This window comes from Myxine glutinosa, chromosome 7, assembly GCF_964187855.1.
Source record: "Myxine glutinosa chromosome 7, kmMyxGlut1.1, whole genome shotgun sequence".
Classification (NCBI taxonomy): Eukaryota; Metazoa; Chordata; class Myxini; order Myxiniformes; family Myxinidae; genus Myxine; species Myxine glutinosa.
This window is the reverse complement of record NC_136267.1, coordinates 22,966,299-22,989,295: the sequence shown is the minus strand read 5'-3', so window position 1 is coordinate 22,989,295 and position 22,997 is coordinate 22,966,299. Positions and strand designations below refer to the sequence as shown.

Below are 22,997 nucleotides of genomic sequence, written 5' to 3'. Positions count from 1 at the left end.
CACGGGCCTCCGCCTGGCCGACATCCCCTGCGCGGACACTGTCCTGCTCTGCGACGTCTCCCAAGGCCGGCCTCGCCCCATCGTGCCCGTCACCTGGCAACGCCGCATCTTCGCCTCCCTCCACGGCCTTTCCCACCCGGGCCGGAAAGCTTCCCAGAAGCTGGTGTCGGCGCGTTTCGTCTGGCACGGCCTTCGTCGGGACGTCCGCGATTGGACCAGCGCCTGCACCGCCTGCCAACGGGCCAAGGTCCACCGACACACCCAGGCCCCGCTGGCACCTTTCACCGTGCCCGAACGACGTTTCGACCACGTCAACGTGGATCTGGTGGGCCCCCTTCCCCCATCACGAGGGTTCACACACCTGCTCACCATGGTGGACAGGACCACCAGGTGGCCGGAGGCCGTTCCCCTCGTCTCCACCACCACCGCCGACGTGGCGCAGGCCTTCATCGCCACCTGGGTCGCCCGCTTCGGCGCACCGGCGGACATCTCGTCAGACCGCGGACCACAGTTCACCTCCGAGCTGTGGGGCGCGGTCGCCCGCAACCTGGGGGTCAAGCTCCACCGTACTACGGCCTACCACCCCCAAGCAAACGGGTTGTGCGAGCGATTCCACCGCTCCATGAAGGCCGCGCTCATGGCCGGCCTTCAAGACGGCGGTTGGGCCGACCGGCTGCCGTGGGTCCTTTTGGGCCTTCGCACGGCCCCCAAGGAGGACCTCCAGGCATCCACCGCCAAGCTGGTCTATGGCCAGGTGCTACGCGTCCCGGGCGAATTCGTGCCCGACGCTACCAGCCCCTGGTCCGCAGCTCGCCAGCGCTCGGACCTCCAGGAGGCCGCCCGACGGTTTGCCCCCGTGCCGACATCCCACCACGGTGACCCCCAGTCCTACGTCCCCCCAGCACTCCGCACCGCGGAGTATGTTTTTGTGCGTCACGACGCACATCGGCGGCCACTCCAGCCGCCGTACGACGGGCCCTTCCGGGTGCTGCGACGGGACGACAAGTCGTTCGTCATCGACATCGGCGGCAGGTCGGACCGGATTGCAGTGGACCGCCTCAAGCCGGCGCACGTGGACGTCGACCACCCACCACGGGTGGCCCTCCCGCCGCGGCGAGGCCGCCCCCCGTCCACGGTGCCCCCCACTCGACCGCCCACCACCTCACCGGACCCCCTCCCACGACCCGCCAGGGGTCGCTTCGGCCGGGTCATCAGGACCCCCCTCAAGTTGACCCTGCCGGTGCAAGTCGATTCTGGGGGGACGTGTGTAGCGGCTGCCGCTGGGGTTACACAATCGCTTTGCACCTATCAAGGACGCGGAGCGATCACCAGGCCGGGCTCGTCCAGGACGCCCGGGCAGGCCCGCGCTCGACTTGCCAGGCCTCGGTCGGGACGCCCGGGCAGGCTCGCCCTCAACTTGCCAGGCCGCAGCCGGGACGCGGGGCCACGCCCCCTGGCGCCAGGCCTGGGCAAACCCCCTGGCGGAATAGATATATATTGCTGACCGTAAAACGTTTTTCCCAGAGTGCCTGAGTGTTTGATTCGAATAAAGCAGCTCAGATGAATTCAAGCTTTTTGTCGCGTCCATTCTTTCGATCGACGTGGGAGCCACAGCTCCTTCAGTGTGATGTTTTCTTGCTTGACGTTCAGCATTTAAAAAAGATAGTGTACAGCCAAACAACTGTAGGTTGGCAACCATAGCACCATATTTGATGGACCTAATGGCATCTTGTATTGAAATTCCTTGTTGTAAGGGAAGTCGTATCTAATATATCAATATGCAATTTGGTGTCTGTCTGTCTGTCTGTCCACGGTACATTAGGTCGTTACTTATCCAATCTCAACCAAACTTAACAGGAGCACTTAGGGTCACCCGATGGAGGTTGTAGCAACTTAATTTGCCCCCTTCCTTCCCCAAGGGGGTTTTCCCCACCAATGGGGTTGCATGTTGAGGTGTATATAAGTGTAAAGATAGGTTTACCGTGGCGTTTTCCCAAGGTCCCTTCTAATAACAAAAGTAACAAGAAAGAGCAATCAGAGATTGCAGACCCTCGCCAGGATGTGTTTTTAGTGGTTTTTAAGGCTTTACACTTCTTTAATTCCTTCCTCATTTGGCCAATATCTCAGACACCTTTTGAGCTAGGAAGCTGATATTTGGACACGACAGTGACCAAGCGATGTGGCCATAAAGGATATTTTTGATTTATTGATTAATCAATTAATCATTTAATTTTTCGATAAATTAATCATTTTTTAAAAAGTTACAGATTTGGATGAAACGGTGGTGGTTTAGGTATGCTATGAGCTAATTAATAAATTAATTATTTTACGATTATTATTTATTTCTTTTAATTACACAATTAATCAATTATTCTATACCTGCTCCCTCCCAATTGCATCTCCATGCACTGCACAGCGGCATCACTGTAGGCCGAGGGGGCCCCGGAGCACACGTTATTAATTAATTTATTTATTTGGCATGGAGGGTGTGCACTTTGAATGTATCTCGACTTGTTTAAGTATTTTTATTTTAACTAAAGACCACCAAATTAAATTACCAAATTTCCTGAACTTAGGTGATCTTTCCACAGCTAAAAGTGCAACTACAAAATCATAACTACGCAGTCACCTCTTTACTCTTGAGCTTAAAAAGTAAGCATCTCACCTCAACCAACATTACATAGTCACATATAGCTTACTTATTATTATAAGCAAAGACATGCAATCCATTATTTCTGCTTACATAATTTCCTGTTTTTCAAACAGCTTCATCTCCGACCATCAGTTTGGATTATGTCCCAGTCACAAGTCCTGGACATGCTGCGCCACCTCTCTTAAATGATTGCAGGCCCTAAGTCTTTAATCCATGCCTGGATATATCTAAGGCATTCAACATTCTGCCATCTTGCATGAATTACCAAGCTCTCTACCTCTGGCATGCAGTACCACATTACTTACTGGATTTATGACTTTGTCCACTGGCATTTAAGATGCTATCAATGGCAGCCTTTGCTCTCCTCTCCCAGTGTAGGCTGGAATGTGTTGGGCCCAATCTTGTTATTCATCGACATAAACATTAAACAACCAACTGATGCTCCAGAAAGATGATCAAACGAACCCATTGCCACAAAGCTCGAAGTTTATTTTATCCATCGGTGTTCAACTGGCAGACGGGTGAAGTCAAAATCTGTGTTTATTTAAAATACTAGGGCATGCCCGTACTATATATACTAGGGCATGCCCGTACGTGGGTGCCCGTTCCTTGCCAAAAAAAAAAAAAAACGCTACCCGTACGCTCTACCCCGCCCGTATGCCCGTACGCCCATAAACAAAAAAAACAACGCTCTTCGCTTCCGCCCTTCGCTCTGACTGAATTGGGAGAAATAATGCGCATAAGAAATCGAGAAATTATTATTTTCTCCGGAAGAAATCGAATTACGAACCGTAATGGCGCACGCGCTCGGCTCGGCTCGCTCTCACATCGGCCACGCCTACGCAACAACGCGTTCTGTGATTGGCTGCCGGAAGTGCAGTCTTCACTGTCCGGAAGGTCGCATATCGCAGTTACGATGAATCGCAAATTAGTTTTAATTAGTTTTAAAACATAGTTGAACGCCAACATAGTTTGCCAACGTGAAATAAATGAATACGCTCTCAAATGTGCCGTCCGAGGCAGAGTCTGTTCGCCACGTTCGGCACACGTGATAGCTCGCTGCTCTCTGATTGGTTGAATCGTTTTTTGGACATAGCTCGGTAACTACTTCTCCGATTAATATGAAACCTTGAAAAGGCACATCATCGGGTCCCCAGCAATATACCTGGCAAGTTTCAAGTATATCGGACCGGTAGTTGTCGAGAAACAGCGGTCACAGACAAACATACATACATACATACATACAAACATACACACAGAGATTACTGGAATTATAGATAGATATCTAAAATTATATCCCCCCCCTCTATTTACATGAAATGGTTTGGTCCAGCGAACGGCTTGCGTGAACGGAAAGCGAACGGCTTGCGAGTCCGTAAGTCCGGAAGTGACGTCCTCATTTGACTGTCCGGAAGGTCGCATATCGCAGTTACGATGAATCGCAAATTAGTTTTAATTAGTTTTAAAACATAGTTTAACGCCAACATAGTTTGCCAACGTGAAATAAATGAATACGCTCTCAAATGTGCCGTCCGAGGCAGAGTCTGTTCGCCACGTTCGGCACACGTGATAGCTCGCTGCTCTCTGATTGGTTGAATCGTTTTTTGGACATAGCTCGGTAACTACTTCTCCGATTAATATGTCGCAAATTAGTTTTAATTAGTTTTAAAACATAGTTTAACGGCAACATAGTTTGCCAACGTGAAATAAATGAATACGCTCTCAAATGTGCCGTCCGAGGCAGAGTCTGTTCGCCACGTTCGGCACACGTGATAGCTCGCTGCTCTCTGATTGGTTGAATCGTTTTTTGGACATAGCTCGGTAACTACTTCTCCGATTAATATGAAACCTTGAAAAGGCACATCCTCGGGTCCCCAGCAATATACCTGGCAAGTTTCAAGTATATCGGACCCGTGGTTGTCGAGAAACAGCGGTCACAGACATACAGACATACAGAGATTACTGGAATTATAGATAGATAAAACACGAGCAATACACGCAGCACTCGGCCATGGCATTTTACAAAGCAAAGCAACTGATAGCTTTATTATTATTTTCCTTAATTTTCTCCCATACTCCTTTTTTCTCCACCATTCCTTCTCCACTTTTATGTCTGTACACTCAAGCAAGAAGATTCAAAAAAGCCTTGCCCTCGATAAACGACTCAAAATTACTAGATGGTTCTACATCCAGAAATTTCCTGAACTTAGGTGATCTTTCCACAGCTAAAAGTGTTCCTAGAAAATCATAACGACGGAGTTTGAGCTCTTTACTCTTGAGCTTAAAAAGTAAGCATCTCACCTCAACCAACATTACATAGTCACATATAAGTGATTCTATATCAAATCATAGGCATACAAACGTTATCACACTGTACTAATACACCGTCTAACAGTCTCAAATAATTTGTGACACCAACTATCTATTTCTACAGTTAGCCACTGGAAGAGGTCTCTTGAACTTGTATACCTCACCATCAGCCACGGCCTCTCCCTGGCTGACGATGGATGTAGCAAAGCTGGAAAGCAGCCTGAGCATCCTCCATCTTTTCAAGCCTTTCCTTGAAAAATCAGACCTACTCAATCTATAAGGCCTGTATCTATAACTACTCAACCAAGGCCTGTATCCATAGCTCAATGGAGTGCTGCTCTCCCCTATGAGCTGGCACCCCAGCATGACGTCCGTCTCCTAGATTCTATGGAATATAAAACCATCAACATTATCTCCTGTGATGAGGCAGAAGCATGAGGTCTTCCACTCTCACATAACAAGCAGGTTGGTGGCCTACTTTTTGTTTAACCAGCCTCCTCCACATCCCCCATCCTTACCTACATTTTATTACCCACATTAACACCTTCCAAGCCCAACCCTCTTATTAGCAGATTATATCGTTTCCTTTTTGTCCTCTTTTACTGTTCATTAATTCCCTTGCTTCTTGTTTCCAAGTTTCCTGGCTGCTCTACTGTCAATTCATACCCTCTGTCACCTTGATCTTCCATAAACATCATTGGTGTAGAGAAAAGAAAATGGAGACTTAAAAATTGCAAGTCTCAATGCCAACATCATTTCCCTCTCCAAACATGAGTCATGGACTTCATGCCCACGTCTGTGTACTGGACAAAACATACCAACACTGAGATGAAAAATCGGTCAGAGACCGAGGACTTGCCGGAATGTACTTTTTTATCGGCCATTTAGGACAAATATGGCGGCCGAACCACGTGACCGATGACGTCATCATTAACATATTTTATTCCCCATGGAGAGTTCTTTACAATGAGCCATACCTCAATTTTTTCTATACAGGACTTTTGGAGATGTGGAGGTGCAGAGTTTTTCGGTTTTTCCAAGATGGCGGCTGAACCACGTGACCGATGACATCATCATTAACATATTTTATTCCCCATGGAGAGTTCTTTACAATGAGCCATGTCTCAATTTTTTCTGTTCAGCACTTTTGGAGATATAGTGGTGCAAATTTTTGCCGTTTTTCCAAGATGGCGGCCGACCACGTGACATATGACGTCATCATTAACATATTTTATTCCGCATGGAGAGTTCTTTACAATGAGCCATGTCTCAATTTTTTCTGTACAGTACTTTCGGAGATATAGAGGTGCAAAGTTTTTCGGTTTTTCCAAGATGGCGGCCGAACCACGTCACCGATGACGTCATCAATTGGGCACAGTCTATTCCAGGGCAAGACCAATATGTGTGCAAAGTTTGGCGATTCTCCGTGCAACGGTGTAGACGCAGTGCTGCAAACAGACAGACAGACAGACAAACAGACAGACAGACAGACAAACAGACAAACGAACAGATCAACATACTTGCCGGAAAAAATTTTCCGGCAAGTAAAAAAGCAATCACACAACAAACAATAAGGTCCGAAGCACAACTACTCGAGTCAGATGCCTTCCCATGTCTGAATCACAACAATTAACAACATTTTATTTCTTCAAGACATGCTGTCAAACATCTCTGCTACAAACAAGACAACTTTTCTTTTACTGGTTCATTTGTTCATGCGGAGAGGGTGGCTGTGGTTTTGCACCAATTATTCCAGGGATACTGCCCTGTGCAGTAGTCCGTGGGCCAGTAGGCGTTGCCGGTACCATCTGGCGGGACCAAACTTCATTATGTTTTTCATGTAGCTGTACCCCCTCGTGATACATTCTGCTGTGATAAACATTTAGGAGAGGTAGCTTTTTCTCAGAAGAGCTCACATGTATGCACCATAATTTAGAAATGGAAAATTCGGAAAATCTCAAAGGTTAGCCACTGCAGTCAGTCACAAAGTGTTACACAATAAACTAGAACGGCACTCGGTAGAGCGCATACCTCCGCCAGGCTGAACAGTTTGCGTTTTGTATCCCACTGATAGGCCGGATCTGCATCCAGACCTGAACCAAAATCGAATCAGCTTGTTCTGGTCACCTAACCAACTCGTCCACCTAGTTTCATCCGAATCCATGCATAACGTGAGATATTGTGTGGTATATTGTTTTAGGTCCTCTCTCTCTCAATGAACAATCACTTTAAATAAATCTTGGATCCAGATCTTCATCAAATCGAATCAATTTGTCCTCGTCACACACCCAACCTGTCCACCAATTTTTGGCTGAGTACGTCCATAACTTATTGAGTTATCCTATCCACATAACTTTTTGAGACAGACAAACAGGTGTGAAAATATAACCTCCGTCCACCTTCGATGGCCAAGGAGATGCGTTCCATAATAGTGTGTATAGCAAAAAAGATTTTACCATAGACAGAGTTATGAATCGAAGATGCGTTCCTGAGGGGGCTGATGTTCAGACACCTTACACAACCAAACCCAACCTAACTAAATACAAGAGACATATAACTCGATAAATCAATGCAGATCACTAAAGGTATAAATAAATGAATACCCACCAAAAATACGTCAAAATAGAGGAAAAATAAACGAGTTTTACAAAAATTACTCACAACGTATCAAGTTACTTGATGTCCCTCGATTATGACATCCAAAGTAGTGCAGTCCGAAGTATAGTATGACCAACGTGCAGATCAAAAATTAATAAACCCGTTTGATGGCACACACCAATTTAATAGATGTAAATTTGCAATACAATACTGCTGTATTTACACCCTTTGCTTTACCATGGAATATTAAAATAATGACCTTCCATCATCCTAGATACGCTTCCCCTTCCATTGTTAGGTTGCAGCACATACGCTACCATTTTAGACGCAGTGGTGGAAAAAAAAATGCGCATCAGTGAAAATCCATGGCATATGGTGAAAAGTGTCCGTTCATTTATTGCGTATAGTGAAAATGCATTAACAGGAAGTGCATACAGTGAGGAGAGCCTGTACTCTTAAAATACACAGCTATGAACGTAGTAAAAAACATCTCATTCAGTGATTTATGGTGAAGAATGATATCATGTATGATATTCTTGCAGGGGTACCCAGTGTTACCCGGTGCTGTTCTAATCAAGTTGGTATTTTGAAGTAATCTAATTGGTTCACGAGTTATCAAAGAGTGACCACTATATTCGTCATGGGTGTGTGTCTGTCTGTGTGTCTGTCTGTCCGCAGCATAACTACCCGATGATATCATCTGATCTTGATGAAACTTGGGTGGGAGGTTGATATCATGATTTAGTTGTGTTCTGCCTAGAGTGGGCGTATTGCACCCATTGTAGGCGGAGCCACGCCCGAAAAAGATGTCTTTTTAGGGGGTAATCGAGTTCAAGCTACATCTTCTCCGAGGGAGTTGGGGGAATTTGACAGGGGTTTCGGTATTTGGTTAGGCCAATGACATGTGTCTAGCGCCACGGTGCTCGATTTTTCATTTTCGCCCCAAGGTCAAGGTCACAAGGTCACAAAATTTAGAAAAGTCAATTTTTGATGGTTTTATTACATTGTTCGCTTCCTGATCGGGTGAAAAGTCATACATGATCTTATATTATCACATACATCATGAAATACAAGTTTTCCAACAAATTTCAGAATCTTCGACCTTTGACCTTTGAAGGTCACAAAGGTCAAATTTTCAAAGTTGTCAGAATTTAACCGAATTTTCGGTATTGTGTAGGTAACTAACCTCATAACATTGCTCATTGAGCATTGTCATTGAATACCGCTCGCTCGTGAACCATCGTCGTCTCCTGACTTATTGTTATTTTCTATTTCTTTTTAATGGGGCCTAAAACACTTCCCTACACCCACGAAGAAATGGGTTTGGGTATCATTTATTACACGCAGCACTTTCACATAGCTATAAAGGCTTATAGTAAGGTGGTTTATAGGAAATACCGTTACAGACCAGGCAAAAGCACCAAATTTTCCAAATAATATATTTAGGGTATCATGATCAATTTCAGTAGGGTAGCCATCAAAAACTAAAAAAAACAAGCCCGATAGCCTAACACCGGCGTAGTCGGGCTTCTTTGATATTTTAGTTGAAGATGATAGTATGACCTGGGTGGGGATAGCAGTTAACAAATAATGGATTAAATGTTTTTGACTTCAGGCATAGACAGCCGGTTCCTGAATGACTTGGCAAAAAAAAAAAAAAGAAGAAAATGGCGAACGGCAAACGATGAACCAATAAATTCCACAATACTGCGCCACCTTCAGTCGAATGCCAGGCATTGACAGCAGGTTCGTGAAGTACTTGGGCAAAAAACGTACCCAGTCCAAATGTTGCCAGATCCAGTCAATGGCAAAACTGCAAATGGGGAATTGGTGAATGTCACGGATGGAAACACTTAGGTCATTTCCTCATTCTGATTTAAACTCAATATCTCTATATTTGTATTCCAAACAGCATCATTCATCATTCCAATCACGAATTAATACTATATTGTTAATATAGCTAAATATAATGTTAAATCACGATTGTATTGAGATATTATCACACCAGCGAACCCTCATCATCTGTTCACTTCTGGATTCGGGAGAAAGGTCCATTTCATCAATCGCATTTCAAAATCATAATTTTATAACCTCCCTGCCTCTCCCGACACACACCACCTCGGTCATGATATTCTCAGAAAACGAAAATTACTAAATTTAATTATTTTTTTAAAATATGACTTTTCTTTCTTTTTAGAAGAGGCCTATTTCCAAAATGTCACTTCACCTCTACCAACATTTGGTCGCGAAAACGAATTAATGTATCCTTATTTTTCTGCTGACTCGTCTTGTAAAGAGGAGTTTTCCATTCCAATATGCACGTCTCAGTGTAGGACATCTTTCGGTAATACTTGCCCAAGAAAACTTGGTACTGTACAAATGCAAGTGATTTCAATCGACTTCAGTGCATCAACGCCAAAAATAATAGAGTAACAGTGCTGAGGACGTAAAAAAAGAAAATTGTCAACCATTAAATAGTCTGGCAGCTTTGGACCGGATTTGAGATGGATATGGATGTTCTGGACAAAAGCACCAATTTTTCCCACATGTTACCCATTACCTTAATAACTTTCCATTTTTGATAGGAACCACTTCCTCCGAATACATTATGGCGGCCATATTGGATTTTCAAGATGGCTGCCATGTAAAAACCGATATCTACCAATATCTCAGCTTGGGCTAGCGGCTAGGGTGCCGGCTTAGGATCCTAGGATCCTGGGTTCAAATCCCGGTCGATCGCTGAATTAACGCCAGGGGGGTTGACTCAGCCTGTCATCCTTCCGAGGTCGGCTAATTGAGTACCAGTTCACTGGTAATTCCCTGTTTGTCGTTAAAAGGTGGCAAAAAGGGTTCGCGTCAGGAAGGGCATCCGGCCGTAAAACATTGCTTCAAAAAGGGGACCAAAAAACAACAACAACCACGGTTCCCGAAAAAGGCCAACCCCCGCTTTGCGGGGAAAAATGGCCTCTAAAGGTGGTTATATATATATTTTTATCTCAGCTTCTAAGCCACTTAGGATCACAATCTTGGTGTCCAAACAAACATTTTCTGGGTCAAGGAATACAACTATACCATTTAGAAAAGCAACACGATTTTTATTAAACACAAAAAAGAAACTGAACATAAAACTTGAAGAAAAAAAGAAAAAGAAAAGCTGATGCATTAACAGGTCCTATTTTGTATCCTGGGAGGGGAAGGGAAAGGGAGGAGGAGGGAGGGGGAGGGGGAGGGAACTGGGGGAAGGGGAACGGAATGAGGGGGAGGGGAGAGGAAAGGAATGGGGGGGAGGGGAGGGGGGAGGGGAGGAGGAGGAGGAGAGGAGAGGAGGAGAGGGGGAGGAGAGGCAGGGAGGGGGAGGGGAGGGGGAAGGGGGCGGGAGGGGGAGAAGGGGAGCAGTCAGAAGTGGAAGCTCTTTTACAGAGAATTTATATCTTAAAGGGGAGGTGGGGAGGGGAGGGGAAGGGGGGGGGGACGGGGGAGGGGGAAGGATGGGGAGAGGGGGAAGGGGAGCAGTCAGAAGTGGAGGCTTTTTTTTTTTTTTTTTTTTTTACAGAGAATTTACATCTTAAAGGGGAGGAAGGAGGGGGGAAGGGTGGGGAGAGGGAGAAGGGGAGCAGTCAGAAGTGGAAGCTCTTTTACAGAAAATTTACATCTTAAAGGGAAGGGGAGAAGGGAGGGGGAAAGGGTGGGGAGAGGGGGGAGGGGGGGGAAGGGGAGGGGAGGGGGGAGGGAGGAGAGGAAGGGGAGGGAGGAGAGGAAGGGGAGTGGCTCACGTTTCTGAGTGAATGTGGCTCACGTTTCTGAGTTAAGTGTGATGCCGATCAGGAAGAAGAAGAAGCCGTACTACCAAATTTGTACACTTCCGGAATTGTTTGATTTATTTGTATTCAAATGTCTGGTAATTGTTTTGTATTTATTTATGCGAATGTGTACTTGTATATAACTGTCATTCATTTTAAAAGGCTTCGGCACTATCAAGCGATTTTTTTTTTTTTTTAACTCCCAAAAAACTAACTTTTTTTCCCCCATTTTTTCATTTTTATTTTTTGCCTAAAACACTCCCAGGCACTCACTGATGAACCGCTAAAAGTTTGATGAAGATCTGTTCAGCCATTTCTGAATAAAACGCAGACACACACACACACACAACTCACGTTTATATATATATAGATGTCAGTGCACCATACTTCACAACAGGCTATTATGTTTCATCCACTTGAGTAGGCGTACTTGAACATGAATAAGCAGTGATGACCAGCTTTGTAAAAACTGCTATTGTTGCTGTGTTTTTGATCTTCTTTGCAACAATGCCTGATCTTTCATACTCTAGAGAGGAGCTTTTATCGATTGGGGCTTCTTGTCACCACTATCCAGTAACATTGGATGTGTATCATGCACTATAACAGTATGACGTATGTAGTGCACAGCCAACTAGACGTGGACGTCGCGCCTTTCAAAAGGTCAACATCCCATTCCTGTCCTTGCTTCATCACGGGCACATCTGAATCAATGTCAGAAGGTCTCTAATAGAAAACAAGAGTATAGAAATCTCAAAAACATTAGCTGTCATTCAAACTTGAGAACAGTTTTAACCTAAACAGATCCCCAGGATTATCAGCCACGTTTCCCATCCACCCTTGTGTTGAATGCAAGCAACGATAGACACTCAGCATAGGGATATTCATCTGATTGCTGTCACAGAAACATGGTTCTCTGCCGAGAAACCTGCTTCGGCATGTACACTTTCAGGATATCACCAATTCCATCATGATCGTGATAACCGTACAGGTGGAGGTGTGGCGCTTTATGTACACGATGACATGAATGCAATTCAAGTCTTTGATGACATTGTCCCACCACACTATGAAATCATGTGGGTGAAGTGATCATGTGATTCTCCTCAAGCGTATCATTGAAGAATGACATTTTCGTTTGTGTGGTGTATTGCCTGCCCCGATCTCCCAACCGAGATGAACTTTGCACCCACATCATTAATATGGTTGACACGATTCGGGTGCACTCGGACAATGCATCATTGCTTATAATGGGAGACCTTAACGTACTGAATACATAATCCATTGAACTCCATACTTTGCTACGTCAAATTGTTACTGCACCCACCAGAGAAGCTGCAATTCTGGACAAAATCTTTACTGACATGGGAGGTGACTATCACGACCCTGTTATGTCGGCCCTTATTGGGAAAAGTGACCACATGGTTATCTCATTAAACCCAAGCATGGTCACAACGGACATTACAGTACTTCTGTCGACCCTTCCGAGACCGGGCTGTACGATGATTTGGGCAGTGGATAACGCAAGCGGACTGATCTGACATGAATGAGCTGATTGATGTTGATGTGAAAGCTGACTGGTTCCAACAAATTATCACAGCTCAGTATAGATATCACTTCGAAAAAATCTCCATCACCCGTCGACTGAGTGACAAGGTATGGGTGAATAACCACATCAGACGTCTCATTGTTACCTGTGATGCACAGTATGACCGAGGGGATAATCGCGCATACAAGCGATCGCGAAATCTTGTACAGCCAAGAAGGACTTCTATGCTCGAAAAATTGATCATTTGAAACAGAACGAACCTGGAAAATGGCACCGGCAGATCAGAAATCTTACTGGAATGCGCAAATCATCACCATTGCTGCTGGATTCAGACACACTGCCATCAGAGATTGCACACGAGTTGAACCGTCATTTTGCCCAGGTATGCAATGAACTGCCTAGTCTGGACTTGACTGCATCACCAGCCTACCTCCCTGTGCTGCCTCCCCCAACCATTGAAAGACAGGAGGTTTGTAAATGTCTCTGCAGATTGAATGCATCAAAGGCTGGACATCCGACAGATGTCCCCATTCGACTGTTAAAGGAATTTACATTCGAGATTTCACTGCCCATGACCACCATCTTCAATGATTGTCTTTTCAATGGCTATTTTCCAAGCAGCTGGAAAACTGCATCTGTGTGTCCTGTGCCGAAGATATCACCAGTCACTGAATTTAGTCAACTTCGACCAATATCAATCACACCGATAATAGCACGTGTTTTCGAAGGCTTTCTGGCAGAATGGGTGATGGCTGATATCAAAGACCAACTTGATTCAAAGCAATTTGGTAACATGAAAGGCAGCTCTGTGTCCCATGACCTTATCAGCCTGCTTGATGAGCATCACCGGGGCATCGATAAACCGGGTCATCATGCCACCATCTGTACAATTGACTTCATGAAAGCCTTCGATTTGATCGACCACACAAAGGCTCTTCAGAAGCTGATTCAGCTGGGGGTCAACCAGGCCATTATCTCCGTGATCGCTGGTCTTCTTTCGCAACACCTGCAGACAACTCGATGCTGCGGTGCATCTTCATCCGAGCAACAGCTGTCCTGTGGAGTTCCGCAGGGGACCAAACTTGGTCCGGTAATCTTCTTGATTATGATCAATGATGGTGCCTTGACTACTGAGAAAAGATGGAAATATGTTGACGACCTTACCATTGCTGAATTTGTCCATAAATCACATACCAAGTCATTTACAGTCTCCTGTGGATGATCTTTCGGAGTGGAGCTGTTTGAATGCAATGAAAACAAAAGCTGAAAAATGCAAAATAATGAATGTCAGTTTTCTACGCAAAGGTTCCCCTTCCCCCTTGATTACCATGGGAAATTAAGTTCTTGAATCTGTGTCGACACCGCCTCCTTGGCGTTACCATACAGTCGAACCTTAAGTGGGATGCGCAGGTCGAGCAAGTCATCAAGCGTGCATCCCGCCACCTCTACATTTTGTGCAAATTGAAGAATAACGGTGTTTCAGACAGAGATCTTGTGTTCATCCACACAGTGTATATTCGCCCTTTGATGGAATTCTGTGCACCCGTTTGGAGTAGTGGCCTGACAGTACAGCAGTCTGATAGCATAGAGAGAGTGCAGCGAAGAGCTCTTAGGATGATCGCGTACCCTAATCAACATCATTACGAGGAACTCCTAAGCAGCTTCGGCATTCCTTCCCTGGCTACGCGAAGAAATGATATACTCACCAACTTTGCAAAATCGATCCCTGGCTTCCTTGTGGCATCGTGATCTGCTCCCAGGTGAACGGCAAAGCCTCTCTTGAAACATGATGAATGTATTTTAATCTTTTAAATGAATTTTTTTTTTCTGTTTGTTTTGATTTTCTGCATTTCTTCAATAATTTCGAAAGATTTCAACTTTTATTACCAGCATGTGTAATTTAATACAAAAGTAAATATATTTTTCCTGTATTATTGAAATAAAATGCATAATTCGGGGAGCATGATTAATATATTTTAACTTTCTAAATTAATTTATTTTGTTTTGTTTTCTTTATTTAATGTTGATTTTCTGAATTTCTGTAATAATCTCGAAATATTTTAATTTTTATTAACAGCATGTGCTATTTGACACAAAGTAAATACATTTTTCCTGTATAACTGAAATAAGATGCATAATTTGAAATACTTTGATTAATTGATTGAATATTGAATTTTTGTAATGATAGATATGAAACCAATTTTAGGTCAGTGTAGGTTATTTAATACAAATATTTAGATATTTTGAATGTAATAATTGACATTCATGACCAAAGCATTTCAACCTTGGAAATGAATTTCTTCTGTTTTGATTGATTCGCCATTGCAAATAGATAATTGTTTTCTTTTTCTCTCTGTATAATGTATTTGTTACTATGTGAAATTATTTATTTTGTAAACTTGACATTATTAATCATTAAACACATTGACGTTATACATTTTTTCTTTTTTCTTTCATTCTAATAAAACCGAATTGATTGATTGATTGATTTAATTCTGCCCCCTCACCCCTCCTCTTCAAAACTCCCCCCCACCCCTCCTCTTCAAAACTCCCCCCCACCCCTCCCCTTCTAATCTCCCCCCCCCCCCCCGACCATCTTTCTCCAATTCTCCCCCCTCCCCTTCCCCCTCAAAGCTGCCGCCTCCACACTTCCTCTCCCTCCCATCTCATACCTCCACCTCCTACTTTGCTCTGTCCTCCCACTGCCTCAAACAACACCTCACTGTACCTCATCCAATCACCATCAAACCTTTTGTCCTCCTCATCCTTCCCTTTCTCCTAACTCTTCTGCAATCTCTGACACACTATCAACAGCTCTCCCTACCTCCCCCTCTCACCCCTCATCTTACCCTACCCATCCCCTCCCCTCCCCTGTACCCGATGCTCCCCCTTCCTCTTCCTTAATGGGATGGACCTTAAACATCCGGGGCCTTCGCTCAAACCTGATTGATCTCTCCATACAGGTTGCTTCTGACAAACCAGATGTAATCTGATTATAACAGAAACTTTCCACCTTCAAGATCTCTCTGATTCCTTAATATCTCTTCCTGGTTACTCCCTCCTCCGGTATAATAGACCTGAGCCTCGCCCTGGAAGTGGGGTTGCTATCTTTATCAAAAACTCTTCCTCACTCTCCTTGCACTGCCCTCTCTCCACCCCACCCCCAGAAGTACCTTTGGCTATGGCTTCCCCTCCGCTCCCACCTTTTGTTCATATGTGTGTTGTACTGTCCACAAAACGGTGATGACTCCTTTTACATCTCGCTGTCTGACAACATGGACCAACTTCTATCCACTCATCCCAACTCTCTCTTCCTCATATGTGGTGACTTCAACTGTTATCATGCTAGCTGGCTGGGTGGGTACCTCTCTCACCAGCCATGGCACCTCAGCAAAGGACTTCGGCGATTCACTGGGAGTGACACAATCTGTCAATTTCCCGACCCGGATATCAGTCAACGGAGCATCTTCTCTTCGAGACTTGGTTATGACAAACTTCCCTGCAAATGTCTGCTGCTCTTCTTCTGCTCCAATCAGTTCTTCTGATCATTTGCTTGATAAAGTGGACGTCTCTCTGGCCATTCTCAGAGAGCCTCCTCAGCACCGACGAGTCTGGCATTTCACTCAGGCCGAATGGCACAGTCTTCAAGCAGCCATTAATTATCTGGAATTGTCTCCCATCTCTACTGCCTCTGACATCAACTCTTCCTGGGAATTCTTCCAAAGTAAACTGCTCCGTCTCATGCACAGATTTATCCCATCTCGTCTTCAGTTGTCATACCCTTCCTCCCGTCCATGGTACACTGAATCTTGTGGTGAGGCAGTTGCCCTGAACCAACTTGCCTTTGCCTCTTGGAAGGCTAATCCAACTGATGGCAATCTCAGTTCCTTTCACAAAGCTCGGAACAAGTGTGTGTCTACCCTTAGGAGAGCCAGGAAACAATATCTCTCTACTCTCAAGACTGAACTCTCAACCCTGTCTCCCTCCAGCAAATCCTGTTGGCGTCTGGTCAAATCTGTTTCTGGTGTTTGTTCCCCTTCCATCCCCTCCCATACCTCAAACGGATCCACAGCTGACTACACGTGAAAAAGCCGAATGCCTAAACTCTGTGTTTGCCTCAAAATATTGTGTCCCGAACCCATCTCTCTCTGTACCCACCTTACCCAGTCAAACCCAGATGTTCGTGGACTCTGTGTCCTTCTCTCCTGATGAGGTGGAGAAGTTTCTGTCAAACCTCGACTCAGATTCTGCAACTGGACGAGATGGCATCAGCCCACGGGTCCTAAAATCCTGCTCTGCCACTTTATCTCACCCTCTCTCTGTTCTCTTCACCCTCTCTTTTGCTCAAGGTCATCTGCCATCTGCTAGGAAATCAGCCAACATTACCGGTTTACACAAGCGGTAATGCAAGGATTCCATAATCAGCAAGGTCATGGAATCAATCATCGCTTCTGACATCAAATCCTTCCTCTTCTCCAATGGCTTGATCTTGGGTCATCAATTTGGATTCAGACCAGGTCATTCTACTCTGGACATGCTGCTTCTGCTTTCTCAACAATGGATGGAGGTCCTCAATGCCAAACAGGAAGTCAGAGCTGTCTCCCTTGACATATCGCCTGCCTTCGATACGGTCTGGCACCCTGCCGTGCTCACCAAACTCTCCTCTTATGGTAACCATGGAAACCTCCACGCATGGCTTACGGACTTCCTCACCGGTCGCAGTCAACGTGTGACCCTGAATGGAATTCCCTCATCTCCCCTTCCTGTTCAGGCTGGAATTCCTCAAGCAGAGTGTTCTGGGCTCTGTGCTTTTTCTGGTCTTCATCAATGATCTCTCCGACTCTCTGGAAAATCCTCTCCATCTCTTTGCTGATGACTCCACTCTCTGCCGCTCCATATCTTAACCCTCAGATCGGCAGGTAGCAGCCTCTTCACTCTCTGTAGACCTGGACAACAACTACAACAACACAACAGGCATTTTAGGGCCATTTTCCCTGCTAGAGTGGGGGTTAACCTTGCGGTCCCCATGACAATCTTCTCCATTTTGCCCTATTTTCTGCATCTCCCCTTGTTAACCCTCTTGCCCGCATTTATTCTTCCACCACCTTTAGCCAAGTCTTTCTCGGTCTGCCCCATCCTCTACTTCCTTCTACATTCATTTCTATCACTCTTCTCAACCAGTCACTTTCATCCTTCCTCAATACATGACCAAACCATCTCAACCTGATTCCCATCATCTTTCACAATTCATCATTTGTCTTCCTCTCTCTCAACGATACTCCACACATCCACCGAACCATTTGCATTTCCACCCTTTCCAGCCTTCGTTGCTGCTCTACGTTCATCACCTATGTCTCGCTCACATAAATCATAACACTTCTCACACATGCAGCATACCCCTTTCCCTTCAGCTTCAACGACACTCCCCTACTCGTCAGCATGCCACTCTGTAGACCTGGACAATATCACAAATTGGTCAAAAAAGTGGCACATGTCTTTCAATCCTGACAAGTCTCTCTCACTTTGTCTCTCCGAAAAGACCGTCTGGACAACCCTCCCATCTACTTTCTGAACAATCCTCTTGAAGAAGTTCTGTCACCCCAGCTTTTGGGCCACACTATCTGCCATGATCTTTCCTGGGAAAACCACATTTCCAAGCGTGCCTCCAACACCAGTTGCCAACCGGGCATCCTCCGTCGTGCGAAGTCCTTTCTGGGCACTTCTGAGCTCCTCACCTCACCACATACAAAGCTTTCATCTTCAGCTCAATGGAATGCTGCTCTCCCCTCTGGGCTGGTGCTCCTGCCTCACACCGAGCTCGGCTTCACGCGGTTGAAACCAAAGCATTCAGAATCATTGGAATCTCCCGCGATGAAGCCGATTCTGAGGGCCTTTCTCTCTCTCACCACAGGCAGGTCGGTGGTCTTTCTGTCTTCTACTGACTCCTCTCCAGCCTTGCTCCCCCTGCACTGTCTGTGCTCTGTCCCCCAAATATTCCTGCAGGACGCACAAGATATGCCAGCAACCCTCTTCTGGTGAAACTGCCAAAATCTAGACTCTCTGCTCACCTTCACTCTTTTATTCCTCTTTTTCCCACCTCTGGAACAAACTCCCACACTCTCTTCAATCCCTCTCCTCCCTCCAGGTCTTTAAAACAGCTGTTCACCATCATCTCTCATCTTCCCCCAACCAAAACCTTGATCTTTTCTACCCCCGTTAAAACTCACCAAATCCGCCTCTTTCAATCCCCAACTTCTTTCCTGAAATTTCTAGTGGTATTCCTGGTGGTGTTCATTTGCTTTGTACCGTCTACCCCTCCCTCCTCCCCAACCATCCCCCTTCCACAGATCTACCGACGTGCTTGTTCTCTACTGTTGTTGTGCTTGTGTGCTTCCCTCTCCCTCCCCTCTTGTCTCCCGCTCCCTTCCTTGTATGTTTTATGTGTCAGTGCATGTTTTCATATTCAATGTGCTCGCTCTTACACGAGCCTCGGTTCTGTGTACAAAAAAAAAAACCTGGCCACATGTTCCAATCCATCATGCTGGTCAACCTGAAAATGAATCAAATTATTAATTTCTTAAGAAATAATCTATATATATAAAAGAAAGTTTTTGTTTGCTTGTTTGTCTGCACACGCTAATCTCCTGAATGGTGAAAGATAGGAGAAAACCTCTGAAACAAAAAATGTCGGGATGGGCCCGGATGGGAAGGTTTTAGGCTAGGTGGCGAGGCCGATTGAGGCCGCCTCAGCCGGGCTGGGCCAATTTCGCAATTAAAAGCTGAGCTGAATTATAGTAGTCAATCTTCTACGGCCACGAGTAAAAGCTGAATTATAGTATTAAATTCATTCACAAAGAACCCGGGCAACACGGGTGCTTTCGGCTAGTCATCCTATAAAACATGTCACTTAACTTCTCCATCTGTTTACTTCTTTTTCTTTCCTCTATGTTGATGGAACTGTTCTGCCTGAAAAAAAAAAACTGAAAATAACTAAGCCTTGTTTTATTTTTGACCAAATAACCAATCTGACACTATCCTAAATGGTATAGTTGTATTCCTTGACCCTGAAAATGTATGTTTAGACACCAAGATTATGATCCTAAGTAGAAGCTGAGATATTGATAGATATAAGGTTTTACATGGTGGCCATTTTGAAAATCCAAGATGGCCGCCATAATGTATTCGGAGGAAATGGTTCCTATCAAAAATGGAAAGCTAAAGCTATGGGTAGCATGTGGGGAAAATTTCGCGCTTTTGTCCAGAACGTCCACGTCCATTTGCTAAGCTGCCTGACTAAAAAAGCCTACTTCCCTTTTCCACAATAAAGACAGCAGAATAAAATGGGCCTGTCTGCAAATTTGTAAAAATTGGTGTAATGTAAAGATATAAAATCGAATAAAAATTACCACCATAGCGAGCTGAACCCTGCAATCTCGCAGAAATATGAGAAATCGGATTTACCTTCCTTGTGTGTATGTGCGGTTAAATAAAAGCAATTATAAATCTTCTAGAGTACATGCAATCTCACTACCAGGTGCACTGAGGGCACTTCCGCCAGACTTGTACCCATCACTTGGCTGCCCGAGGCTAGAAGGGAAAGTCTGACTTATTGGCTCCACGTCAATGTCCATTTCCCCCCCATAAACTCCACCGCTCGTTTCTCCCTCTCCACCCTCGTCGACCAGGCCGAGGTAATCGTGGACGACGTGCTCAATCTGCGGCCGGAATATGTAGTTGGTTTTTGGATTGACGACTTGGTGGACGATGCGATCCACTGCAGACTCCAACAGCCCTGACCTAGAGGAAGGGATTGCCAAGGAACGATTCATGACGTTAGAAATCTCGTAATGCAAATCACTCATCGAGCGACATTTGGCAAAACAGAACAAAGTAGAATGGCACTCAGTAGAGCATCCTTTTGATCTCAAAAATAATTAGTGGTAGAATTCAGTGACCTGATATGCAAATTGTCTTCAAAGTTTAAGTTAATCGGATGAAAATTGACAATTTTAGAAACTTGGCCTATGTTGACCTTTTGGCCTATGTTGACCTAAAATATAATTGGTGGTTGAATTCAGTGACCAGATATGTAAATCCTATTCAAATTTCAAGTCAATAGGATGAAAATTGACGATTTTAGAAATTTGAAGTCTTGAAGAATTTGAATCAATCAATAGAAGTCAATAGAATTTGAATTTGAAGTTTGATTTAGTCTTGAAGGCTGGAAAGGGTGGAAATACGAATGGTTCGATGGATGTGCGGAGTATCGTTGAGAGAGAGGAAGACAAATGATGAATTGCGAAAGATGATGGGAATATTGCCTGTGATTGATGCTGTGAAGAGGAACAGGTTGAGATGGTTTGGTCATGTGTTGCGGAAGGATGAAAGTGACTGGTTGAGAAGAGTGATGGAAATGAATGTAGAAGGAAGTAGAGGACGGGGAAGACCGAGAAAGACTTGGCTAAAGATGGTGGAAGAAGAAATGCGGGCAAGGGGGTTAACAAGGAGAGATGCAGAAAATAGGGCAAGATGGAGAAGATTGTCATGGGGACCGCAAGGCTAACCCCCACTCTAGCAGGGAAAATGGCCTTAAAATGCATGTTGTTGTTGTTGTTGTTAGAAATTTGAAAATTGTTGGTGACCTTTGGCCATATTGATGTTTTGGCCATGTTGATCTTGTCTACATAGTATGTAAGCAAGGCATGGGGAGGCAGTGATAATTGATGATAAGGAGAGGAGGGCGAGAAAAGGAAAGGCAGACGAGTTTGGGTGGAATGTTGGGAAATGTGAAAGTAGGATTGGAGGAGGCACAAGAAAAGGGTAAGTACGAACGGTCAGTACGAACAGGTAATATAGTTTACGACTAGTTCTTTAAGTTTAACTATACCAATTATTCCCACCTTGCGGGGTCCATCAGAGAACGTGTTTTGGCCCAAGTCTTTCACAAACCAGCTGACCAGGACTGACGTTCGACCTAAGGTGTCAGGAATTTGAAACTTGTTTGGAATGCCGGCGATAACTCACATTTCTCATCGTGAGAGACTCCATGGGACACCATGGTGGACGTTGAAGACTCTTCAACGTCCACCAACTAATGCGAGCAGACGGGACACCCGGCTTAACGTCCACACGAGGGATGCAATGTACCAGACATTTTAGTACGAGATAGCTGAAAGGTAAGTGCGTTACCTGTGCACCTGCTTGTTGGGCTGATGACGAGTACGGGGTAATAAAGGGGGTGGAGTCTAAATTAGGCAATGTTGCGTACGTAATATTTAGAGGAGACCATCTAACGTGCAAGATTGAAATGTTAGGAGGGTTGTGGAAGACATAGTAAGAGTGGGGTAGAGGGGATGCTGGCCCCCATTGTGCGAATAACTCACTGCAAGATGGTCTGACGGAGACTGTTCCGCATCTGGTTCTTGTTGAGCTCAGGACTCCAGGTTTGCCCAGCCAGGTGATTCGACACAAAGTTCTCCATTCGCTGCCGCAGGTTCTGGTAGGCGGGCTAATCGCCGCGAGACGCGGGGGGTGACATTCACACGTTACCATCACTAATGCAATACAAGGGCTATATTTACATTTAAATTTGTCCTGTAAACTCGGCTGTTATTGTTAACCGCACCGTGGTGTCAAAATCTGCGAGGCAGTCCCGGCGAAATTGGTCAAACAGACCCTGTGACTTCAGATGATTTACGATGTCAGCTATGAGCTGTGGGTCTCCGGGTGCCAGGGCACGAACCGGGACCGAGTCTTGCGCTGACGATACTTCCTGAGCCATGAATGAAGATAGAGATGCGCAATGACTCTGTGTCTTCTTGCTGTTGTTTTTGTTGTTGTTGTTGTTGTTGTTACTTTTTAGGTTAGATGTAACAACAACCCTAAAATTTAAGGAGAATAATTTACTATCGCTGGCTATAATTAATTGCGAAATAAAAAATACATCCAATTTGCAGGTGAAATCAAAGAGAAAAAAAAAAACTTTAAATATGCGTCAACCTGATGTCGATGACGTCGTCATGGCTGCCATTATATGAACAATTCTTAAGATAATAACAGGAGCCTACAGACGAGTTCACATCGTTTTCAGAGT

The 22,997-nt window shown here is 45.0% G+C and overlaps 1 protein-coding gene across 2 annotated transcripts; it reads right to left on the bottom strand.

Annotated features, from left to right (window-relative positions):
- Positions 1-7,932: 7,932 nt before the first annotated feature.
- LOC137431052 (biorientation of chromosomes in cell division protein 1) lies at positions 7,933-22,758 on the bottom strand. 2 transcript variants are annotated; one of them, XM_078781367.1, is made up of 4 exons: positions 22,530-22,758; positions 22,288-22,412; positions 20,121-20,701; positions 7,933-10,152 (listed from the first exon to the last, which is right to left on the bottom strand). In XM_078781367.1, exons 1-3 carry the CDS (start codon positions 22,683-22,685, stop codon positions 20,401-20,403), a joined length of 582 nt encoding a protein of 193 aa, XP_078637493.1. In that variant the 5' UTR covers positions 22,686-22,758; the 3' UTR covers positions 7,933-10,152; positions 20,121-20,400. The 2 variants fall into 2 exon arrangements, with proteins under 2 accessions (XP_078637493.1, XP_067978033.1); XM_068121932.2 differs by lacking the exon at positions 7,933-10,152 and adding an exon at positions 14,766-15,399 and having other exon boundaries at positions 19,863-20,701; positions 22,530-22,751.
- Positions 22,759-22,997: the final 239 nt, after the last annotated feature.

Coding starts and splice junctions, on each gene's coding strand:
- LOC137431052 (XM_078781367.1), bottom strand. CDS start 22,685: ATGGCTCAGGAAGTATCGTCAGCGCAAGACTCGGTCCCGGTTCGTGCC. Junction 22,413..22,529: donor TCGCAGATTTTGACACCACG/GTGCGGTTAACA, acceptor CGCGGCGATTAG/CCCGCCTACCAGAACCTGCG. Junction 20,702..22,287: donor CTCCGTCAGACCATCTTGCA/GTGAGTTATTCG, acceptor CCCTTCCTCTAG/GTCAGGGCTGTTGGAGTCTG.